Source organism: Bombus pascuorum, chromosome 2 (genome assembly GCF_905332965.1).
Source record: "Bombus pascuorum chromosome 2, iyBomPasc1.1, whole genome shotgun sequence".
NCBI lineage: Eukaryota > Metazoa > Arthropoda > Insecta > Hymenoptera > Apidae > Bombus > Bombus pascuorum.
This window is the reverse complement of record NC_083489.1, coordinates 9,246,823-9,265,620: the sequence shown is the minus strand read 5'-3', so window position 1 is coordinate 9,265,620 and position 18,798 is coordinate 9,246,823. Positions and strand designations below refer to the sequence as shown.

Below are 18,798 nucleotides of genomic sequence, written 5' to 3'. Positions count from 1 at the left end.
GAGGTGGCCAGCTGATTGAAAAATTAAGAAATTTATATCATATCTCATATAATTGCATTTTTTATGTAATTTAAATTGAATAATGCATGAAAGAAGTGGCAAATAATATTAAATATGCATGAATTAAATTTTTATTAAGTTTCATACAAGATAATACTGTATTTGATTAAATAGATATTCTATTTGCAGAATTTCCTATAAATTAGGACCAGCCTAAAAATTATTAATTTTAAGCTATCACATTGTTATGATCGTGATAATCACGATTTTTAATTCCACTTATTTTCTACAATGTATGTCTAATAATTATAACAATATTTTTTTATGTTACAATATTGATGTATCTTATCAGTTTAAAACACTTTAATTAAAAACAAAATGTAACGTCGTCATACAATTTCTAAAATTTATATCTTGCACAGAAAAAATTATAACTTTTATTTAACAATATGGCAAGATAATAGATGTGATTTTATTAAAATTAAGCCCAAACTCGTAGAGTTGAATCCCAGCTTCCAGTTGAAAGAGCAGTTCCATCTGGAGAAACTCGTAAACAAGATACTCGATTTTCATGTCCGTATAAAAACGCAACTCGTTGACATTTTAGAGTATCCCATATATTTACAGTATAATCATTATAACCAGCAAACAGTAAACGACCACTAACGCTTAGATCGACTGCATTTGCTCCAAATATTATACTTTCTTTTGCATAAACTGCTATTTCTCTATCTGCACGTAGATCAAAAAGACGGCAAGTTGCATCATCAGAACCTGTTGCCACTGCATCACCACCTGGATGAAATTTTACCTAAACTCAACATAACATGATGCAAATCATTTTCTTATAATAGCATTAGCTTATTCTTGTAACATTATCTATTTCACGAATAATAAAGATAAATTTTTACATACAGAATTAACATCAGATTGATGTCCTTCAAAACTTTGAACACATTGACCAGTCCGCATATCCCATATCAAAACCATTTTATCACAACTACCAGAAACAAATGTATTACCAATTTCACTTGGTGCTAAATCAATAGACATAACATCACTTGAGTGACCAAGAAAATTTTGTAACAGTTGTCCACTTTCTACATCCCATAAAGAACAAGTACTATCTCCACAACCCGTTAGAATTTGTTGATCACTATTAGGAAATACACAACAAGACATATAAGATGTATGTGTAGCAACAGTTTTTTTACGAATTGATACATCATCTTCTTGACTCAAAGGATATACAGTTACTTTATTATCTAACCCCCTGCAAAAAAATGAATATAACATTTAACATCTTACTAAAAAATTATTGTTATTTCATAAATCTTAAATACATTTAATACCCGCAAGCAACAAGAGTACCACTTGGAGCATAAGCACAAGCCATAACCCAGATAGTTGGCATAGTAAGAGCATGTTCTTTATTTGTTGTAAAAGCATCCCATATTATCATTTTGCCATCCTGAAGCCATTTTTATATTAAGAAATATTTTAAAAGTTTAAATAAAAATAATTTTAGGTATATCCTGACCTGCGAGGAAGATACGATGTGACGTTTATCTGGTGACCAATCAGAGCAAAGAACTTTTGCTTGGTGACCTTTTAATACACGACGTGGTTTTACATTAATACAACTAATTATTTCAAGTCTATCTGCTACACTAGCAACTGAAATATAATATTAATTATTATATTTTACTATAATTGATTTTCCTATAAATTTTTATTACATCATGATACAAAGATTAAAAATTAATATTACGAGTAATATCATTCAATTTCTGTCGTTCATCTTCTAAACGTATTTTTAGGCTTTCAGCTTCTTTTATTAATTTCTCTATATGTTCTGACTCAGTAGCAGAATCCATATTTCTGTTTATAGAATACTAAATATTTCTTAACAGAAAGTATACTATTCCTCTAAACAAGGTAACATTTTTGTATAAATGCTGCTACAAAAAATTTTCCTTTATCTAAAATGTGACTTTTAATTAAAATAATTTCTATATTATTAAGTATAAAGTATAAACAATGAATTACCTGTCCTGTCACCTATCGACCTCGAAAAATAACTGCAGTGTAAATGTAGTTATTAATAAAGCAATAGATATTTTTTCACATGAATATACTTTCTCTGTTCTTTTCACTTCCGTTTATAATTTTCTCATTTGCTATTGCATAAAAAATTTGTTAACATATACTCCATAGGCAATTGCGTCCAATAATCAATACTATACAACAATAACAAACTTTAGCGCCGGTGCAATGACGCTTTCATATTTAATCAACTTAACCTGAGCATGACATTTCATAAAAGTAATAAAATTGTTTAATTTTTATACAAACTGAAAGCTACATGCCTAAATTTTGCATGCTAATTTTTTCTAATAAAATTTATTATTAGAAAAAATATTTAATTATTACAATATTATACTGGTCTTACACTACCGAATGTAAGGAATATCAAGCGATATATACATATACTACCTATTACATTTTAGGTAGTAAATTATTTACTTTTCAATTTGTAGACAATTATAAAATTTTCAATATGTTGAAAATCTAGATACAACGTTAAATATATATATATTTTATTATGACCAAATGTATCACAGTTATATATAAAAGTAGCATTTCGTATTATATGTTATTTGTTTGTATCTATATCATAAATATTAATTATACATTTATATATGTGAAAACAGCTACTCTAATATAACATTATTTTCATAATAAGTATGCAATTATTGCATAATATCTACTTTAAATCTAAAATTTGGCGCCAATTGTTTTTAGTAGCATTGTGTAATTGCAGGTAACCTCGTACCCAAAATCTATTGTATTCAAATTTATATATGGTGAAGTTAATTAATTATATATATTCTTTAAAAAATTTGCTTGAAATATAGCTTATATAATATACTTTCCATGCATTATAGAACACGAAAACATTAGATTTATGAATTAGTATATGTATCTGGATACGAGGTTACGCGCAGGTCGATGGATATCGACTTCCTGTTGGTAGGAATTTAGAGTGGGGCTACATGAGACGTTTCTTCGGTTCGGTCTTGTCTCGATCACTTTTCTTTCTGAAACCAATAGTCCGGTAAACGGGCTTGCAATTTACCAAAATGGCTCTTCAATCCTTACGTTTGGCTCCTTCGATCGCAAGACAATTGTCGAATACTACGGTTCAGGTAATATAAGATACATAATTTCTTTTTTGTAATTTGTCTATGAAAGAATATTTAAATGGATCATGCCGACATTTTTCATTTTGCAATAACCACACACACCCATACGTTATTATATTAACTTTTATTTTTGAGGAACTGAAATATCTTTCATTAGTTATAACCACTTTTATCGAAATTTTGTGACAGTTGAAATATACGTCACAAATTTTGCTCTTTGCGACAGATTACATAAACAGAATAGTATCAAGTTATGTAATAAGTATATGGGTAATATATTTTTACTGTATGTAATAACAATATGTTTTAATTTTACATTGTAGGTCAAATGGCGTCTTGCTATACCCTCTTCCAAATTCCATGTATCTAGTAGTCGGCGCTCTGCTGAAATTTCTTCTATTTTGGAAGAACGTATTCTTGGCTCAGCCGCTAAGGTAAAGTAATAAAGCTTATTAATATTTGAAGTACAATAACTTATGTATATATAAATAACACAAATTTTAATCAAATGTTACATAATCTATAGGCTAATCTTGAGGAAACTGGAAGAGTGCTTAGCATTGGTGATGGTATTGCCCGTGTTTATGGTTTAAAAAATATTCAAGCAGATGAGATGGTGGAATTTAGTTCAGGATTAAAAGGCATGGCTTTGAACTTAGAGCCTGATAATGTTGGTGTTGTCGTCTTTGGCAATGATAGACACATTAAGGAAGGTGACATTGTCAAACGTACTGGAGCTATTGTTGATGTTCCAGTTGGAGAAGAATTGCTGGGACGTGTTGTAGATGCATTAGGTAATCCTATAGATGGTAAAGGACCACTTAATAGTAAATTGAGATTCCGTATTGGTACCAAAGCACCTGGCATCATTCCTAGGTATTTATATATCTCTTTATATAAATGCTATTACCTCTGCATTGTGCTTCCAATAACTTTCTATTATACGTACTTTATATATATATATATATATGTACATATATTTTATCAGGGTGTCTGTGAGAGAACCTATGCAGACTGGAATCAAAGCTGTAGATTCTTTAGTACCTATTGGTCGTGGTCAACGTGAATTAATCATTGGAGACAGACAAACTGGAAAAACTGCTCTTGCTATTGATACAATTATTAATCAAAAACGATTTAATGATGCTGGAGATGAGAAGAAAAAGTTGTACTGTATTTATGTTGCTATTGGCCAAAAAAGATCCACTGTTGCACAAATAGTAAAACGTTTGACAGACAGTGGTGCTATTAATTATACTATCATTGTTTCTGCAACTGCTTCTGATGCAGCACCTCTTCAGTATTTGGCTCCATACTCTGGATGTGCAATGGGAGAATTTTTCAGGTATATTTATATAAAATAATTTTCTTCTTTTATATAATTGTAAACATGATACTGAAACAATTTATAATGATTTCCTTGCAGAGATAATGGAAAGCATGCTTTAATTATTTATGACGATTTATCAAAACAAGCTGTTGCTTATCGACAAATGTCTTTACTGTTGAGGCGACCACCAGGTCGGGAAGCCTATCCTGGTGATGTATTTTATCTCCACTCTCGTCTTCTTGAGCGAGCGGCTAAAATGAATGAAAGTTTGGGAGGTGGTTCATTAACAGCTTTGCCTGTTATCGAGACACAAGCTGGTGATGTGTCTGCTTATATTCCCACAAATGTTATTTCTATTACCGATGGACAAATTTTCTTAGAAACGGAATTGTTCTATAAGGGTATTCGTCCTGCGATTAATGTAGGTTTATCAGTATCTCGTGTCGGTTCTGCTGCTCAGACTAAGGCTATGAAACAAGTATTGTATATTTCGTATAAATTTATAAACGCATACACATTTAGTAAAAAAACATTTTAAATAACTTTTATATTTTATTTAATAGGTCGCTGGATCCATGAAATTGGAGTTAGCTCAATATCGTGAAGTAGCAGCTTTTGCACAATTTGGTTCCGATTTGGATGCTGCAACTCAGCAATTGCTGAATCGTGGTGTTAGATTGACAGAACTTCTGAAACAGGGACAATATGGTACAAATTGATAATATATACAATGAATTTAAATTACAAAAAGACCGACAAAATTTTGTGTAAAATGGAAAATATTTATTAATGCTTTCAGTACCCATGGCTATTGAAGAACAAGTAGCTGTTATCTATTGTGGTGTCCGCGGGTATCTTGATAAGATGGAACCTACTAAAATCACAGCTTTTGAAAAAGAATTCCTCGCCCACATTAGGTATTTAATTTACATACACATTTTGTTTAAATATATTTTTCTACATTTGTATTTACTCAATCTTGTATTCTTTCAGAACCAGTCAACGAGATCTTTTAAATACTATTGCTAAAGACAACACAATTAGTGAAGCTTCTGATGCTAAATTAAAGCAAGTTGTTACTGACTTTCTTGCTTCCTTCTCAGGCTAAAGTGTCAATATAAAATAACTAATAATTCTCTGCTATGCAAGAGCTATGTGCAAATAATATTCATTATCATAAACATTTTTAGTGTATGCTATTTGCACATTATAAATATCATTACGAAGAATTCCATATTTAAACATTAAATCACAATAGTTACATACACATTACATGTTAACTGTTGACAAAATCGAGAATATGATTTTGGTAATTAAACAGATACTTCTCCTGAAAAATGTTTTAAACATAGCAGATGTGGGGAAGTTAATAAATGAGTAATAAAGTTCTAGAATTTTTTCAAATCTGTGTCGTTTATTTCTCTTATATAATTATAATGTATGATTACATTTTATTTTTACAATAAATTATATTTTTAGCCAACATTTAAGAACACTAGCGTTAATTTATTTGTGTTTTTCCTACGATATTTTACTTTAATGTGTATCATAATTATGTCATTTTAAACATTGTGTCCCTAGTTAATAAATATATGGATAAAAGAAACATATTTTTAAGAAATAGAAAAATACTTATTTATTTCAAATTTTGATCCACCTCCGATTAAAGTAATGTCATGATCTCTAAAAGTTAATTTAATAGTATATATATATTTAAAACTAAAAGTTACTAGCGTATATTAATAAGTATGAACGAGTAGGATACATTATTAAAGATATATCTTTTTATATATTATAAAAATTTTCATCATAGAAATATTTAACTAGCTGTAACAGGATGAGCACAATTTAAAAAAGTCCCTCAATAAGCAAGTAGTGATAAATTGTAAAAAACTAACAATTATCTAAATCAATAAATATTACGAAACTATAATGAGTAAATATATAAATACTTTGAAATTGAACTACTAATTATTTAAGGAATATTTTTTGCAAATAATAAAATTAATACGATTGAAAAAAAGTTTAATTCAAAAAATGCGTGTTTAACTTTTAACATGTTATCTGTGTTGACCATGTTCATTATTGTTCTATGGTCTGTCGTCATACAGGAGTCATGTCACGTCATATATGTAATTAGTGTAAGTAGGAGTAAGAGTTTCATAAATAATTGATATCCTATCAGTTTTACAAATGTTCGTATTCAATTGTTGAAACTCGTGATAAGAAAATAGATTATTTCTTTAACGATTAAGTATGACTTCCATTAGCGAAGTTAGTTCGTTACCTAAAACAAAGAAACCTTCAGGTAAGTTTGTTATACGAAAATTTCAATTTCTTGTTAGGTTATATTTGATATCTATATATGAAGATTTTATAAAAAACTTAATGTAGTAGAAATAACAAGTGTCTCATTATCTATATTAAAATATAAAATTCTTATTGTATAATCAAATATTTATTGTACATTTCCCATACATGTATTATTTAAATGCTCACTCAATTTCTCCCTATTTATTTTCTGTTACAATATAAGTAGTATATGTATAGTATGTAAGTTTAATATATTAGGTTGTAACATAAGTAAGTTAGAGTTAAACTCAATATTTTTCTTTATCTGACTAAACTTATTTATATTACAGTCCAATATATATTTATAATAAATTAATGTTTTAAATAAAGATAATATGTTTTATTTATACAGATAGTGCATTTAAGCAGCAACGTTTACCTGCTTGGCAACCAATACTTACAGCTGGAACTGTTTTACCAACATTTTTTGTGATTGGGATTGCTTTTATACCAGTTGGAGTTGGATTGCTTTATTTTTCTGATCAAGTAAAAGAATACATTTTAGATTATACAGATTGTAATTCTACAAATATCTTTCGTGCAAAAGGAATACCTGTTAAATGTGCAGATATTATAGAAAAAAATCATAGTGAACCTTGTTATTGTAAAATAAATTTTACTTTGCCTTCTGACTTCAATGGAAAAATTTATATGTATTATGGTTTGACTAATTTTTATCAGAATCACAGGCGATATGTAAAATCAAGAGATGATAATCAACTGTTAGGAAAATTGAGTCCTGATGTCTCTGGGGATTGTGAACCATTTGCTTATGTCGGAGAAACACCTATTGTACCATGTGGTGCTATTGCTAACTCATTATTTAGTGATGATTTAACATTGTTTTCTTTAAAACACAAAGCTCCTGTACCACTATTAAAGACTGGTATAGCTTGGCCCTCAGATAAAAATATTAAATTTAGAAATCCAGAGGGTAACTTAAGAGAAGTATTTAAGAATTTTACAAAACCAAAAAATTGGGATAAATATATTTATGAGTTAGATAATGAAAATGAAAGCAATAATGGTTTTCAAAATGAGGACTTAATTGTTTGGATGAGAACTGCTGCTTTACCTACTTTTAGAAAACTTTACCGCAGAGTAAATCATACAGTAGATGGCTTCACTGAAGGTCTAGTAGCAGGGAATTATACACTTACTGTTAATTATAGTAAGTAAAAGTTATCAATACATATTACTTATTGAAAATAACTTTATAAATGAATACCTTTTTTGTAGCATATCCTGTGTCTACCTTTGATGGCAGAAAAAGAATGATTTTAAGCACTACTTCTCTTCTGGGTGGAAAGAATCCTTTTCTTGGCATTGCTTATATAGTTGTAGGATGTATTTGTTTGTTGTTAGGCATTACATTATTAATAATACACATCAAATGTTCTAAAAGGTAAATATTAATATATATATTACATTATATTTTCTCTTCTTCACTTTTTACTAAATGGTGTTGTGCTTAAAAGGGGCTTTAATTAAAAAAAATTAAAAAATGCAGTTACTCTATAAATGAATTCTTTTTTTAACAAAAGTATTATAATATAAATAGAAAAGAGATATACTTTTTCATCTACATTCATCATATTGTATTTACTATCAAGCTATCTTAAAAAGTTAGTAAAACATTTGTCTAAGTGTTAGTAAGCAACAAATTTATTTGACTGTACATTAAACTTAAATTCATTATATGTACTTTTTTGGGAAAATAGTTGGTAATTAATCGGTAAGCTTGATAGTTATTGCATACATTAATCAGTATAATATAGTAAGGTTTTACCAATTTTGAAAATACTATAAATTTATATTATGTGTTATTTTAAGCAATGAATTGGAAGAGGTTGAGAAATAAAATGAGAATAAAAATGAAAAATACTCTTGTTCTAATTAATTTTTGTATTAATGTTGATATTATTATATATTTTAAATTTAAATTTGATAATAAACTTATATAACGTTATATAATGTATGTTATACAGCAAACTAATGTAAAGATGACTGCAACAAAGTATGCTTAGGGCACCGTAATTGTTCTTGTAAGTGTTTGTGATATTGTGTTATGTCTATCCTGCAAGAATGTTAATTAATGTTTTATACATAACATGGCTTGAAGAATATGTTTTAAATACTAAATTTAGACAATTTTTCATGAGTATTTCTTGTATTTAATTGTATTTAATTACTTTATGAGTTACAGCCCAATTATGTGCATGTAGTTATGTATTTATTATACCTGTTGTCCTTTGTTTTTGACTTTTCAGAATTTCTGTATAACTATGACTGACTATATTGATATGACTGATATCTTTTTATTAATAATTCATGTTATTTTTATTACATTTTAATATTATTTGCTTCATAAATATATAAATATGCTATACATTGCACAATATATATTTGTTAATGTTATATCATTTTAAAGTAATTTAGGGAAAAAATTAATTAATATAGCATCATTTTGTATATGTATTTTATCATACATTGTTATATTTAAATAAGTTACTTCAAATAAATCTATATTTTTGTATTTAAATATATAATATATAAAAATAGTTAGAAATATAGCATGTAATTGTTTAGAAGGTAAGGCATAGAACATTTATCACATTGTATGAGATATTTTGTTAAGAATTAATCAAAATGTTTTGTTTGTATTGAATTATTAAATTCTTTTGCCTCTTTTTATAGAACTAAGCTTGCAATTTAATGAATAATTTAATAGTTCGATATTAATATTTCATCCTTAATTTCATGTCATTTCATTATATAATTTTGATATATATTTTTTAGTGTAACAGAGATGATAAATGTGACTCCAAATACACCATATCAAGAATAATTATACATAGTTGTTATAAAAATTGAAGAACATTCTCGATATCCTGCATTTAATTTGTAAGTGTCAATATAAAATAATTTAGTTTAACTATAAGATGTATATTTAATAAAAATTGGTTATTGATTCATGTCTTTTTTAGTAGATATCTCGATCTATTTTTTCTGTTATTCTTATATTAATTGTTATTTTATAGAAGGAACATTATACTTCTCTGTTGTTATGAAGAATATAAAAAATCAATATGTAATGTCAACATAGTATTTATGTACGATGAAATATATATTATAATACTGCAAGATTGTAAGTATTTATATATCTTTTATGTACATGTATTGAGATACTCAAAGTATAAATCACTTTAGAATGATGTAAAGACATCAAGAAAGGTGACATACAAATTTTTTATATTTTTAAAATTCTGACAAATTAAATAATTTCACTGAAATATCAACCTAATTAGAAACAAATGAAAGTTATAAACATGATCTGCCACAATATTAAAATAGAAATAATATGATTGTTGTGTATCTTAATACATTTAAAATTTTTATGTGTAACGCATTATTATATAGTACATTTTCAAATTATAACTTATTGTGAACTATTTTTAGTTTTATTCTAGTCATTCGCAAATGTATAGATATATGTATAAATAAAAGAATCACAATAACTTTCATTCATGTACCTACACATTTATTTCTAAAATTAAATTACTTGAGGATATATATATATGTATTAATTTGTAAATATGTCAGTTACTATATTTTGCTTTTATATTTTTGTTGTTTCAGTAATTTTATCATAGAAATCAATTAAATATAATAATATCAAAAACTAAACTTTAGACTTTTGGTTAGTAATAAATATAACTATTTGTATATATATATATGTGTTTAATATTTATTGACATAAATTAGATTAATCAAATAACTTTGAATTCATGCAGCCTTATTTTAGTACATACCTTACGTATTCAACTGTCTTCAGTAATGGAAATACAGCTTTATGTCATCATATGTTTTCAGCTGCATACTAGTCTGAGTTAAGCATTTTGTAAGTTGCTTTAAGCAGTGCCGACTCATCGCTGAAAAGATTTTCAGCAAAACATCTTTATACCCTTACTACTCCAGATACTTCAAAGTTTCCTTTCTTAATCAACGACGTATCACTAATTCTTCATCTAACAATATGATTATAACACTAAAAAACTTGCAGCAGCAGACGTTTACAGTAGAAATTGATCCATCGCAAACAGTAAGTGAATATAGTAAATTTATTTATATAGTGAATTTCAAGTACAACAGATTTTAATTATGTCTTTTTTAGGTAAAAGATTTGAAACAAAAGATTGAAACTCAAAAAGGTTTTCCTGCTAAATATCAAAAGTTAATATATGCTGGTGAGGGATATGACTTACATAACCTTATTTTCACACAATTACAAATTTATTGATATATTTACGTACCTATAAACTAATTAATTTTTGGATTAAATTTATTCCGTTAACCATTATTTATACAAACTTAAATTAAAAAATTATAAGACATTGGAATTTTAATTTTTATTAACGTTATTTTTATTGTATAATGATAGCTGTGCATTAATGTAACATTATTTTTATAGGAAAAATATTAACAGATGATCACCCATTAGCAGAATATAATATAGATGAAAAAAAGTTTATAGTTGTTATGGTGACAAAACTAAAAACTGGTAATGGACATACAACGACTGAAGAAGAACATACTACAAATACAGATAATAAAGAAGAAAGTAGTACAACCAGGTATTAATTTAAAGTATTATGACAGAAATACATTTAAAGAATATTTTCCAGCTTTAATAATAAAAATTTAAATATGTTATTTGAATATGTTACACTAAAAAAATTAAAAATATGTCATAATAATATTCTTCATTGATTATGAAGATTTATCTTTTATATAATTTAATTCCTTTTAATTTACCAGATTAATTTACCAGAAAAATAATATACATACGTTATAAGTCTGTTTAGTCATGCTATACGGAGTTATTCTTAATATGTATATGTTTTTTGTCATAGCTCAGTAGCACAACCTAGTTCAAACCCTACTGTTCAGGGAGCATCAAATCCTACTAATACTGTACAAGAGCAATCTGAAGCAAGTACTACTGCTGGATGTGTTGGAGGTCAAGCTGAAAGTGCCTTGTTAATGGGTGAAGATTATAATACTATGGTGAACAATATTGTGGATATGGGGTAGATATATGTTCAATAAAAAAAGAAGTTATAATCATTTAATTACTATATTTTTCTTAAGTCACGGTTTATTTATTTAACGCAATTTATCTATATTAGATACGAACGTGAACAAGTTGAACAAGCATTGAGAGCAAGTTACAACAATCCTGATAGGGCTGTTGAATACCTTTTAACAGGAATACCAGCTCAGCTTTTTGAAGATTTACCAGAAGATCAACTTGAAGCACAAGAACAACTTCAAGATCATGGTCAGCATCCACTAGCGTTTTTGCGAATGCAACCTCAATTTCAACAAATGCGTCAGGTCATTCAACAAAATCCTCAGTTATTAAATGCTGTTTTACAACAAATTGGACAAACTAACCCTGCATTGTTACAACTTATTTCACAAAATCAAGAAGCATTTGTGCGTATGCTTAATGAGCCAGGTGAGTTTCTGCTAAAATCAAAATATTTTCATTTACTTGTTTATGAATATTCTTATGTTATATACCTCTTTTGGAGTAGTAGAAACTACTGGTGGTACAGGAGGGAGAACTACACCTGTATCTGTAGCTAATGTTACACCACCAACTGCTCCTGGTGGTATAAGTGGAGGTCTTGGTGCTGGTATAGGAGCAGGATCGGATGTAGAAACTTCTGTAATTCAGGTAACACCTCAGGATAAAGAAGCTATTGAGAGGCTGAAGGCACTAGGATTTCCGGAGCATTTAGTTGTACAAGCCTATTTTGCGTGTGAAAAAAATGAAAATCTGGCTGCTAACTTTTTGCTGTCACAAAGTCTTGATGACTGAAGTAATGTACTTTATTGATTTCATAATAAGGAGTTAAAGGACTGATATAGGGTGGGTAATTACACAGGCGTCTTTTTATTTTGGACTGGTCATCTTTACTTTGTATATAAGTATGCACATATATTTATGTTACATTAATCTTTTAGCTAGGTGCTAATTTTACATTGGCATATTTGATAAATCATACAAGTTTACTGAGACTATATACCAAAATACTTTATGCGTTAAATTCTTGGTAGTTTTAAATTATCAGTTTCAAAATATATAACTTTACACCTTTTTAAATATTTTGAGATTGAAATTTGATATTTTGCACAAGTGTCATAATCCATCCTTGCAGTCTGAAAATTACTCTTTGGCGAAACTTTTTGTTTTATGAATATATGGAACAATGTAATTACATTTTTATATAAGAAAGCCTGCTTGTTTAAAGAATTGATATACAAAAATATGAATACTTTGTAGTATTTATATGTTGGAACTATTGTACAATTACACATACATATAAATCCGCATAAATGAACAAAGATATATGTGTATTTAAAACATATGTATGTACATGACAAGCACATTTTGTACATTTGATAGGCTTTCTAATATAAAAATTATGTAAGTGCATCCGTATATGTATGATTGCATATGTATATATGTGTGTACTTGCGTATAACTTGCGCCTATGTATGTATGTATAAAAAAGTCTCGTATTTTTTAAACAAAAGTGGTGAAGATAGTTATTCATTAATAACACATTATAAGTCATTTCATTTTGTCACCAAATAACGAAATGTAAGAAATTCTCAAGTGAAAAGAAAGAAAATTTAAATAACATATACACATATATTGTTTTAAATTTGCTTTGACCTCGATATCTCAATCCATTCTTCATCTGAAAGAAGCTCGATTAACTTATGACTAGTTAGTTAATAAGAAATAATCATATATGAAATATCTTAAATAGATAAATACAAGTTGACATACAAGAACTATGAATCTAAAAAAAAATTTACAATTAACTTTCTATAAAAGTGAAGGCAATGAGATTATTAATATTATGAAACTGCATTCAATAGGTTGTAGCCTTAACATAGTAATATGTAACTTATTAGGAATCGTTCGAATTTTTAAGATACTAGTACTGATATTAAAATTTTATTAGAAATATAGCACAATGTAAAACAAATACTATTGAAAAATTGCATATTTAATAAATAAAAATGATGAGTCTAGGCACAAATGAATATATTAGTTTCCCTTTTTGGTATATACATATAAGCAGATATAAGTATAATTAAGGCAAGTTAAATTTTAAAGATTAGAATATAGTTTCATTTTATTATACATACATATGTATGTAAAAAGATACAAATCTAACATAAATAAACTATATGTTTCGATGTTTTGTCGTAAGATTGAATGTTTATTATTATGCAATAACAATTGATAATTGCCTTAAAGATTCTTCTGTTATAAAGAGTAAAGCTATATAAATCTTATGTCATAAAAATATCTTAATTTAGTTTTCCTTATGTCAAATACCAAAAATAATAAAGCATTATAAATAAAAATATTATTGAACAAGATCAGATTATTTGTTATTAAGCTTGTAATAAATAAGTACATTAAAATTTATGTAGAAGTTAGAAAATAGCTATTCATATTAATATCCATTATTTTTTATCTAATAAGCACAATGAGCTTATTAATGTACATAAATTACATGCAAGAAATACTTGTTTGTGATATATTTCTTAAATTTCTATAATTTAAACATTTTATTATTATAAAAGATATATATATATATAAATATAACATCCATAAATAGAATGATCAAATATTAATTACTTTATTATTTATATTAATTACTTAATATGCATTACTGGATTACACATTATATAAAAATAAATTAATTCACTTGCACTTTAAGACCACACCTTTATTCTGAAGATCTTTCTTAGCTTCCTCTATTTGCTAAAAAAATTTATGAAATGATTGTTTCTAAACTTTTATGTAATAATACAAATAAAATGGATTACATCCATTTTTAAACTTACTTCCTGCAATTCAATAGCTGCATGTTCACAGTTGTTAAATGTAAGAACTCTATATAAAATAATAGTAGCTGCATATAAACTACATACAAATAAAGTAATGGGTGGAAGGAGAAGGGCAAATTGTTTCCATTCTTCGATAAATGATAAATTAACACTTTCAGTAATTCCAGCTATCCATATACTAAAAAATAAAACAGTAAATAAAAGCCACTCCATTAGTTTTGTCATCTGCAATTTAAAATATATTTATATAAATTTATTAGTTCATCAATACTTAAAAATCAATAAATAATTAAAATTGTATAGTTGTGATATAGTTTTTATAGTTATTTATTATTTTTTAAAAATTGAAAAAAATATATATGTTAAGATTAATGAGGTTAAATTTTTTGAGAACATCAAACTGAGGATGAATTATTTAATAATTTAGAATCAATAGAAAGAATAATAAAATGTGAAGAATAAGATTACTTTAAATTACATACCTTAATTTTCAAATTTTGTAATAGCGAATGAGTAATTCTATATATATTTCTTATATATATTAATCACGCTTTGATTTAATTTCGAGACTAATTCCTCGCTATTTTTTAAACATTATTTCAACAAAAACACCGTGTAAATATGTATCATTGTGTGATGAACCAAACATGTGACGTGTATTGAGTAATCTATTTGATTTTAAACTTCCTATTTTACCATATGATAGCGCCACAATAGCACTGTTGTTGTATCTTAATTCAACGATTTTTATTTTTATAATATCTATTATAATTGCAATCTATAGAATAATATAAATTGTGTGAATTTATAATTAAAGGTATGTTTCAACATAATAGCACAAAATAAAAAAAAAATGAATTTGCAAAATTATATATTGTCAAGTTTCACTAATTTATTGGAGGTTTACGTTTTATATTTTATTTACTTTCCATTTTATTTATTTATAATTTAAGCAATAAATAAATTTGTAATAAAGAATAAAAATTTGAAAATATAATCTATTTCTTGGAAATATAAAATTTGTATATTATACTACTCATGTACAATTTGAAATTTCGATTTATCGATAATTTAATACCCAAATAGAATAATACATACACGTATGTTTGATGACATTCATTGTTTTTTGATTTCATGTAAAATATATTGATAACAGATGTTTATTGCGATTAAAATTACGTAAGATTTGAATGAACATGTATGTATAATAATAGACAAAAACTACTATCTTCATTTTAAAGGTGAGTTATGTTTATAAACTTTGTTATTCAGTAAGTTAACATTCATATCTATGTAGTAAACATAGTATTGGGTTGACAACTAAATGATTGCGGATTTTGTCATTAAGTGATATTGACAAAATCCGCAATCATTTAGTTGCCAACCCAATATTATACAAATCCATTTTGTTTAATTACCTATTACAGTCATATTTTTAGGTGTAAAATAACATATTCTATTTTTGTATTTAGAAAATAAGTTTTCAGAAATGTTAATATATAAAAGAATTAGTAATTTCATAAAAAGGTATTACAAAAATACATACAAGAAATTTTGTGTACGATTTATTTCTACAAATCTGTAAGTATGTTAAAAAATTACTTGAAAAATACATCACATTACATACAGAAATAATAAAATGTTTTTTATATGCTAGAGAATGGAAACCTTCAGTTGGTTTGGAAATACATGCACAAATTTCAACAGAATCAAAATTATTTTCTGGGAGTTCCACAAATTTTAATCATCCAGTTAATTCCTGTGTATCATTGTTTGATTGTGCAGTACCTGGAACGATGCCAGTAAAGTATATTAAATATTTTTGAAAAATAATTCAGTAATTTCTCATTGTATTGTTTTTATAGGTATTAAATAAAAAATGTGTAGAAGCTGGAGTGTTAACTGCTTTAGCTCTTTCTTGTGAAGTAAATGCTGTTTCAATGTTTGAAAGAAAGCATTATTTTTATTCTGATTTGCCTGTAAATACATCTAAATATACTTTATAATAACTTCATTATTTAAAACATAATTATTGAAAGTAAATTAAAGTAATATAAAATATATACACATATATTTAGTGTTATATATTTTATTTTACATATATTTTGTTAATAATATTTTGTATAGGCTGGCTTTCAAATCACACAACAAAGGAAGCCTTTAGCTGTTAATGGAGAAATTAAATTTAATGTATTCAAACCTGGATTACACAAGAAATCTTATTCAAAATCATCAAAACTCAAACAAATACAATTGGAACAAGATAGTGGGAGAAGTTATCATAATGAAGTTCTTGGAAGGCATTATTAAATATTTTGTTATAATAATTAAAATATATTTTGAAAAATAATACTATAAATTATATATTGCTGTGTTTTTTTTGTGACAGAAGTTTAATTGATCTTAATCGAGCTGGAATACCTTTAATGGAATTTGTGTTTGAGCCAGATTTAACAAGTGGAGAAGAAGCAGCAGCTCTTGTACAGGAACTGTGTCTCATTTTACATTTGTTAGGCACATGTTCTTGCAAAATGCAAGGTTTGGTAAACTGGATTTTATTCTCACATGCAATGTTTATCTATGAATAATTATTAATTAGAAATAAAAAGATTGTTTTGCATTTATAGAAGGGGCTTTAAGGGTTGATGCAAACGTTTCTATAAGTAAACCTAATGCACCTTTAGGCGTTCGAACAGAATTGAAAAACATTGGAAGTGTAAATGCTCTCAACCGTGCTGTAAATTATGAGATAGAAAGACAAATTTCAATTCTACAAAAAGGAGGACAAGTTATTAATGAGACTCGTGCATGGAATCCAGTAAACAAAAATACAATTCTCATGCGTGAAAAAGAAGACAAACATGTAATCACGAACTAAAATAATTTATATTAACTTAATTTTTGTAATAATTTTGCCTTTACTTTTTAGGATTATCGTTTTATGCCTGAACCTAATTTACCTCCCTTATATTTACACATTAAGAGAAATGTACAAAATAAGTATAATTTAATTGATGTACCATTTTTAAAAGAGCAATTACCAGAGTTGCCAGAACAAATACGTAAAAATTTACTCCAGGGTATTACACCAGACACGCTTGCAGGAGTAACGGTATGTATAATATCAAAACTATTAAATTAAATTATAATTAAGCATACATTATGTGTATTAAGTAACTTTTACTTTTAGGGTAATTTTGATTTGTTTCTACTGTTTTGCGATATCTTAAAGAATGGTAAACATCTTGATCCTCAGTTGGTGGCTAAACTTTTTATTTCTGAAGTTTTAGCATTTATAGATGAACATAATTTGAATCTTACATTTTGGTAAGTTTATTGCAATAAATTAAAAAGATGTATTAATATATATAGAATTTTTAGTGTTAATAATCAGAAGTATATAGAAGAATTGATGGACTTAGTACAAGCTAAAGTAATAAATCGACAGATATTAAGAAAGTTATTAAATGAATTAGTCAACAAACCAAATAAAATGCCAAAACAGGTGAAAAGAACTTAAATTACTTTATATTTTTTACATATTAATGAATTCTAATATTTTATATTATATATAGATTGTTGAAGAAAATAAATGGTTTATGATATCAGATGAAAAGGAATTGGAACTGATATGTTCAGAAATACTTAAAACAAACCCTCAATTGGTAAAAAAGTACAAAGCTGGAAAGAGAAGGATATATAAGAGTTTTCTACGCAAGGCAGCTATACTTACTGAGGATTGTGCAGATATGGTCAAAGTGTCAAAAATCATGACAAGATTATTGAGTTAATTTCAAATGTTATTTTTATAATAGAAGCATTTTAATAATAACTTATAAATAATTAAATGTGCCTATTTTTTAACATATTTACATATCACCGCATTAAGACTGTTATACGAAATATATAAGCAATCGTTCTAGCAATCTTTCTAAAAAAATTTATTTTTTATAAATTGTAAATCACAAA

At 26.6% G+C, this 18,798-nt stretch overlaps 5 protein-coding genes across 10 annotated transcripts; 4 read left to right on the top strand and 1 right to left on the bottom strand.

Moving 5' to 3' along the window:
• Positions 1–108: 108 nt before the first annotated feature.
• Positions 109–2,466, bottom strand: LOC132916371 (guanine nucleotide-binding protein subunit beta-5). The gene is made up of 6 exons (XM_060976291.1): positions 2,050–2,466; positions 1,772–1,982; positions 1,541–1,677; positions 1,353–1,471; positions 916–1,273; positions 109–811 (listed from the first exon to the last, which is right to left on the bottom strand). The coding sequence occupies exons 2-6, from the start codon at positions 1,875–1,877 to the stop codon at positions 482–484; spliced, it is 1,050 nt and encodes a 349-aa protein (XP_060832274.1). The 5' UTR covers positions 1,878–1,982; positions 2,050–2,466; the 3' UTR covers positions 109–481.
• A 564-nt stretch (positions 2,467–3,030) lies between these two features.
• LOC132904540 (ATP synthase subunit alpha, mitochondrial) lies at positions 3,031–6,021 on the top strand. The gene is made up of 8 exons (XM_060955143.1): positions 3,031–3,209; positions 3,530–3,640; positions 3,733–4,082; positions 4,195–4,551; positions 4,633–5,014; positions 5,100–5,244; positions 5,336–5,453; positions 5,530–6,021. The coding sequence occupies exons 1-8, from the start codon at positions 3,144–3,146 to the stop codon at positions 5,642–5,644; spliced, it is 1,644 nt and encodes a 547-aa protein (XP_060811126.1). The 5' UTR covers positions 3,031–3,143; the 3' UTR covers positions 5,645–6,021.
• A 534-nt stretch (positions 6,022–6,555) lies between these two features.
• On the top strand, positions 6,556–10,412 carry LOC132904553 (cell cycle control protein 50A). Of its 4 annotated transcripts, XR_009657614.1 has the most exons (6): positions 6,558–6,844; positions 7,241–8,059; positions 8,128–8,293; positions 8,877–8,933; positions 9,688–9,792; positions 9,930–10,412. XR_009657614.1 is itself a non-coding variant. In XM_060955169.1 (5 exons), exons 1-4 carry the CDS (start codon positions 6,793–6,795, stop codon positions 8,887–8,889), a joined length of 1,050 nt encoding a protein of 349 aa, XP_060811152.1. In that variant the 5' UTR covers positions 6,558–6,792; the 3' UTR covers positions 8,890–8,933; positions 9,688–10,412. The 4 variants fall into 4 exon arrangements, 2 of the variants coding, with proteins under 2 accessions (XP_060811151.1, XP_060811152.1); XR_009657613.1 differs by lacking the exon at positions 8,877–8,933 and having other exon boundaries at positions 6,556–6,844; XM_060955169.1 differs by having other exon boundaries at positions 9,688–10,412.
• Positions 10,413–10,753: 341 nt separating this feature from the next.
• Positions 10,754–14,009, top strand: LOC132904552 (UV excision repair protein RAD23 homolog A-like). The gene is made up of 6 exons (XM_060955166.1): positions 10,754–10,990; positions 11,063–11,135; positions 11,360–11,522; positions 11,802–11,978; positions 12,078–12,409; positions 12,489–14,009. The coding sequence occupies exons 1-6, from the start codon at positions 10,925–10,927 to the stop codon at positions 12,773–12,775; spliced, it is 1,098 nt and encodes a 365-aa protein (XP_060811149.1). The 5' UTR covers positions 10,754–10,924; the 3' UTR covers positions 12,776–14,009.
• A 1,958-nt stretch (positions 14,010–15,967) lies between these two features.
• LOC132904541 (glutamyl-tRNA(Gln) amidotransferase subunit B, mitochondrial) lies at positions 15,968–18,677 on the top strand. 3 transcript variants are annotated; one of them, XM_060955144.1, is made up of 10 exons: positions 15,968–16,410; positions 16,487–16,631; positions 16,695–16,808; positions 16,957–17,129; positions 17,219–17,367; positions 17,439–17,692; positions 17,759–17,941; positions 18,020–18,156; positions 18,211–18,334; positions 18,405–18,677. In XM_060955144.1, the coding sequence occupies exons 1-10, from the start codon at positions 16,319–16,321 to the stop codon at positions 18,618–18,620; spliced, it is 1,587 nt and encodes a 528-aa protein (XP_060811127.1). In that variant the 5' UTR covers positions 15,968–16,318; the 3' UTR covers positions 18,621–18,677. The 3 variants fall into 3 exon arrangements, with proteins under 3 accessions (XP_060811127.1, XP_060811129.1, XP_060811130.1); XM_060955146.1 differs by having other exon boundaries at positions 15,973–16,410; positions 17,457–17,692; XM_060955147.1 differs by lacking the exon at positions 15,968–16,410 and having other exon boundaries at positions 16,526–16,636.
• The last annotated feature ends 121 nt before the right edge of the window (positions 18,678–18,798 follow it).

Excerpts from the sequence above, each read along its gene's own strand:
- LOC132916371 (XM_060976291.1), bottom strand. The coding sequence starts at position 1,877 with ATGGATTCTGCTACTGAGTCAGAACATATAGAGAAATTAATAAAAGAA. Across the intron at positions 1,472-1,540 it reads ACATCGTATCTTCCTCGCAG|GATGGCAAAATGATAATATG; the intron begins GTCAGGATATAC and ends AAATGGCTTCAG. Across the intron at positions 812-915 it reads ATCAATCTGATGTTAATTCT|GTAAAATTTCATCCAGGTGG; the intron begins GTATGTAAAAAT and ends TGTTGAGTTTAG.
- LOC132904540 (XM_060955143.1), top strand. The coding sequence starts at position 3,144 with ATGGCTCTTCAATCCTTACGTTTGGCTCCTTCGATCGCAAGACAATTG. Across the intron at positions 4,083-4,194 it reads GCACCTGGCATCATTCCTAG|GGTGTCTGTGAGAGAACCTA; the intron begins GTATTTATATAT and ends ATATTTTATCAG. Across the intron at positions 5,245-5,335 it reads TCTGAAACAGGGACAATATG|TACCCATGGCTATTGAAGAA; the intron begins GTACAAATTGAT and ends TAATGCTTTCAG.
- LOC132904553 (XM_060955168.1), top strand. The coding sequence starts at position 6,793 with ATGACTTCCATTAGCGAAGTTAGTTCGTTACCTAAAACAAAGAAACCT. Across the intron at positions 8,060-8,127 it reads TACACTTACTGTTAATTATA|CATATCCTGTGTCTACCTTT; the intron begins GTAAGTAAAAGT and ends CCTTTTTTGTAG. Across the intron at positions 8,294-9,687 it reads CACATCAAATGTTCTAAAAG|TGTAACAGAGATGATAAATG; the intron begins GTAAATATTAAT and ends TATATTTTTTAG.
- LOC132904552 (XM_060955166.1), top strand. The coding sequence starts at position 10,925 with ATGATTATAACACTAAAAAACTTGCAGCAGCAGACGTTTACAGTAGAA. Across the intron at positions 10,991-11,062 it reads AAATTGATCCATCGCAAACA|GTAAAAGATTTGAAACAAAA; the intron begins GTAAGTGAATAT and ends TGTCTTTTTTAG. Across the intron at positions 11,136-11,359 it reads TCAAAAGTTAATATATGCTG|GAAAAATATTAACAGATGAT; the intron begins GTGAGGGATATG and ends TTATTTTTATAG.
- LOC132904541 (XM_060955144.1), top strand. The coding sequence starts at position 16,319 with ATGTTAATATATAAAAGAATTAGTAATTTCATAAAAAGGTATTACAAA. Across the intron at positions 17,693-17,758 it reads GTGAAAAAGAAGACAAACAT|GATTATCGTTTTATGCCTGA; the intron begins GTAATCACGAAC and ends TTTACTTTTTAG. Across the intron at positions 17,942-18,019 it reads ACACGCTTGCAGGAGTAACG|GGTAATTTTGATTTGTTTCT; the intron begins GTATGTATAATA and ends TTTTACTTTTAG.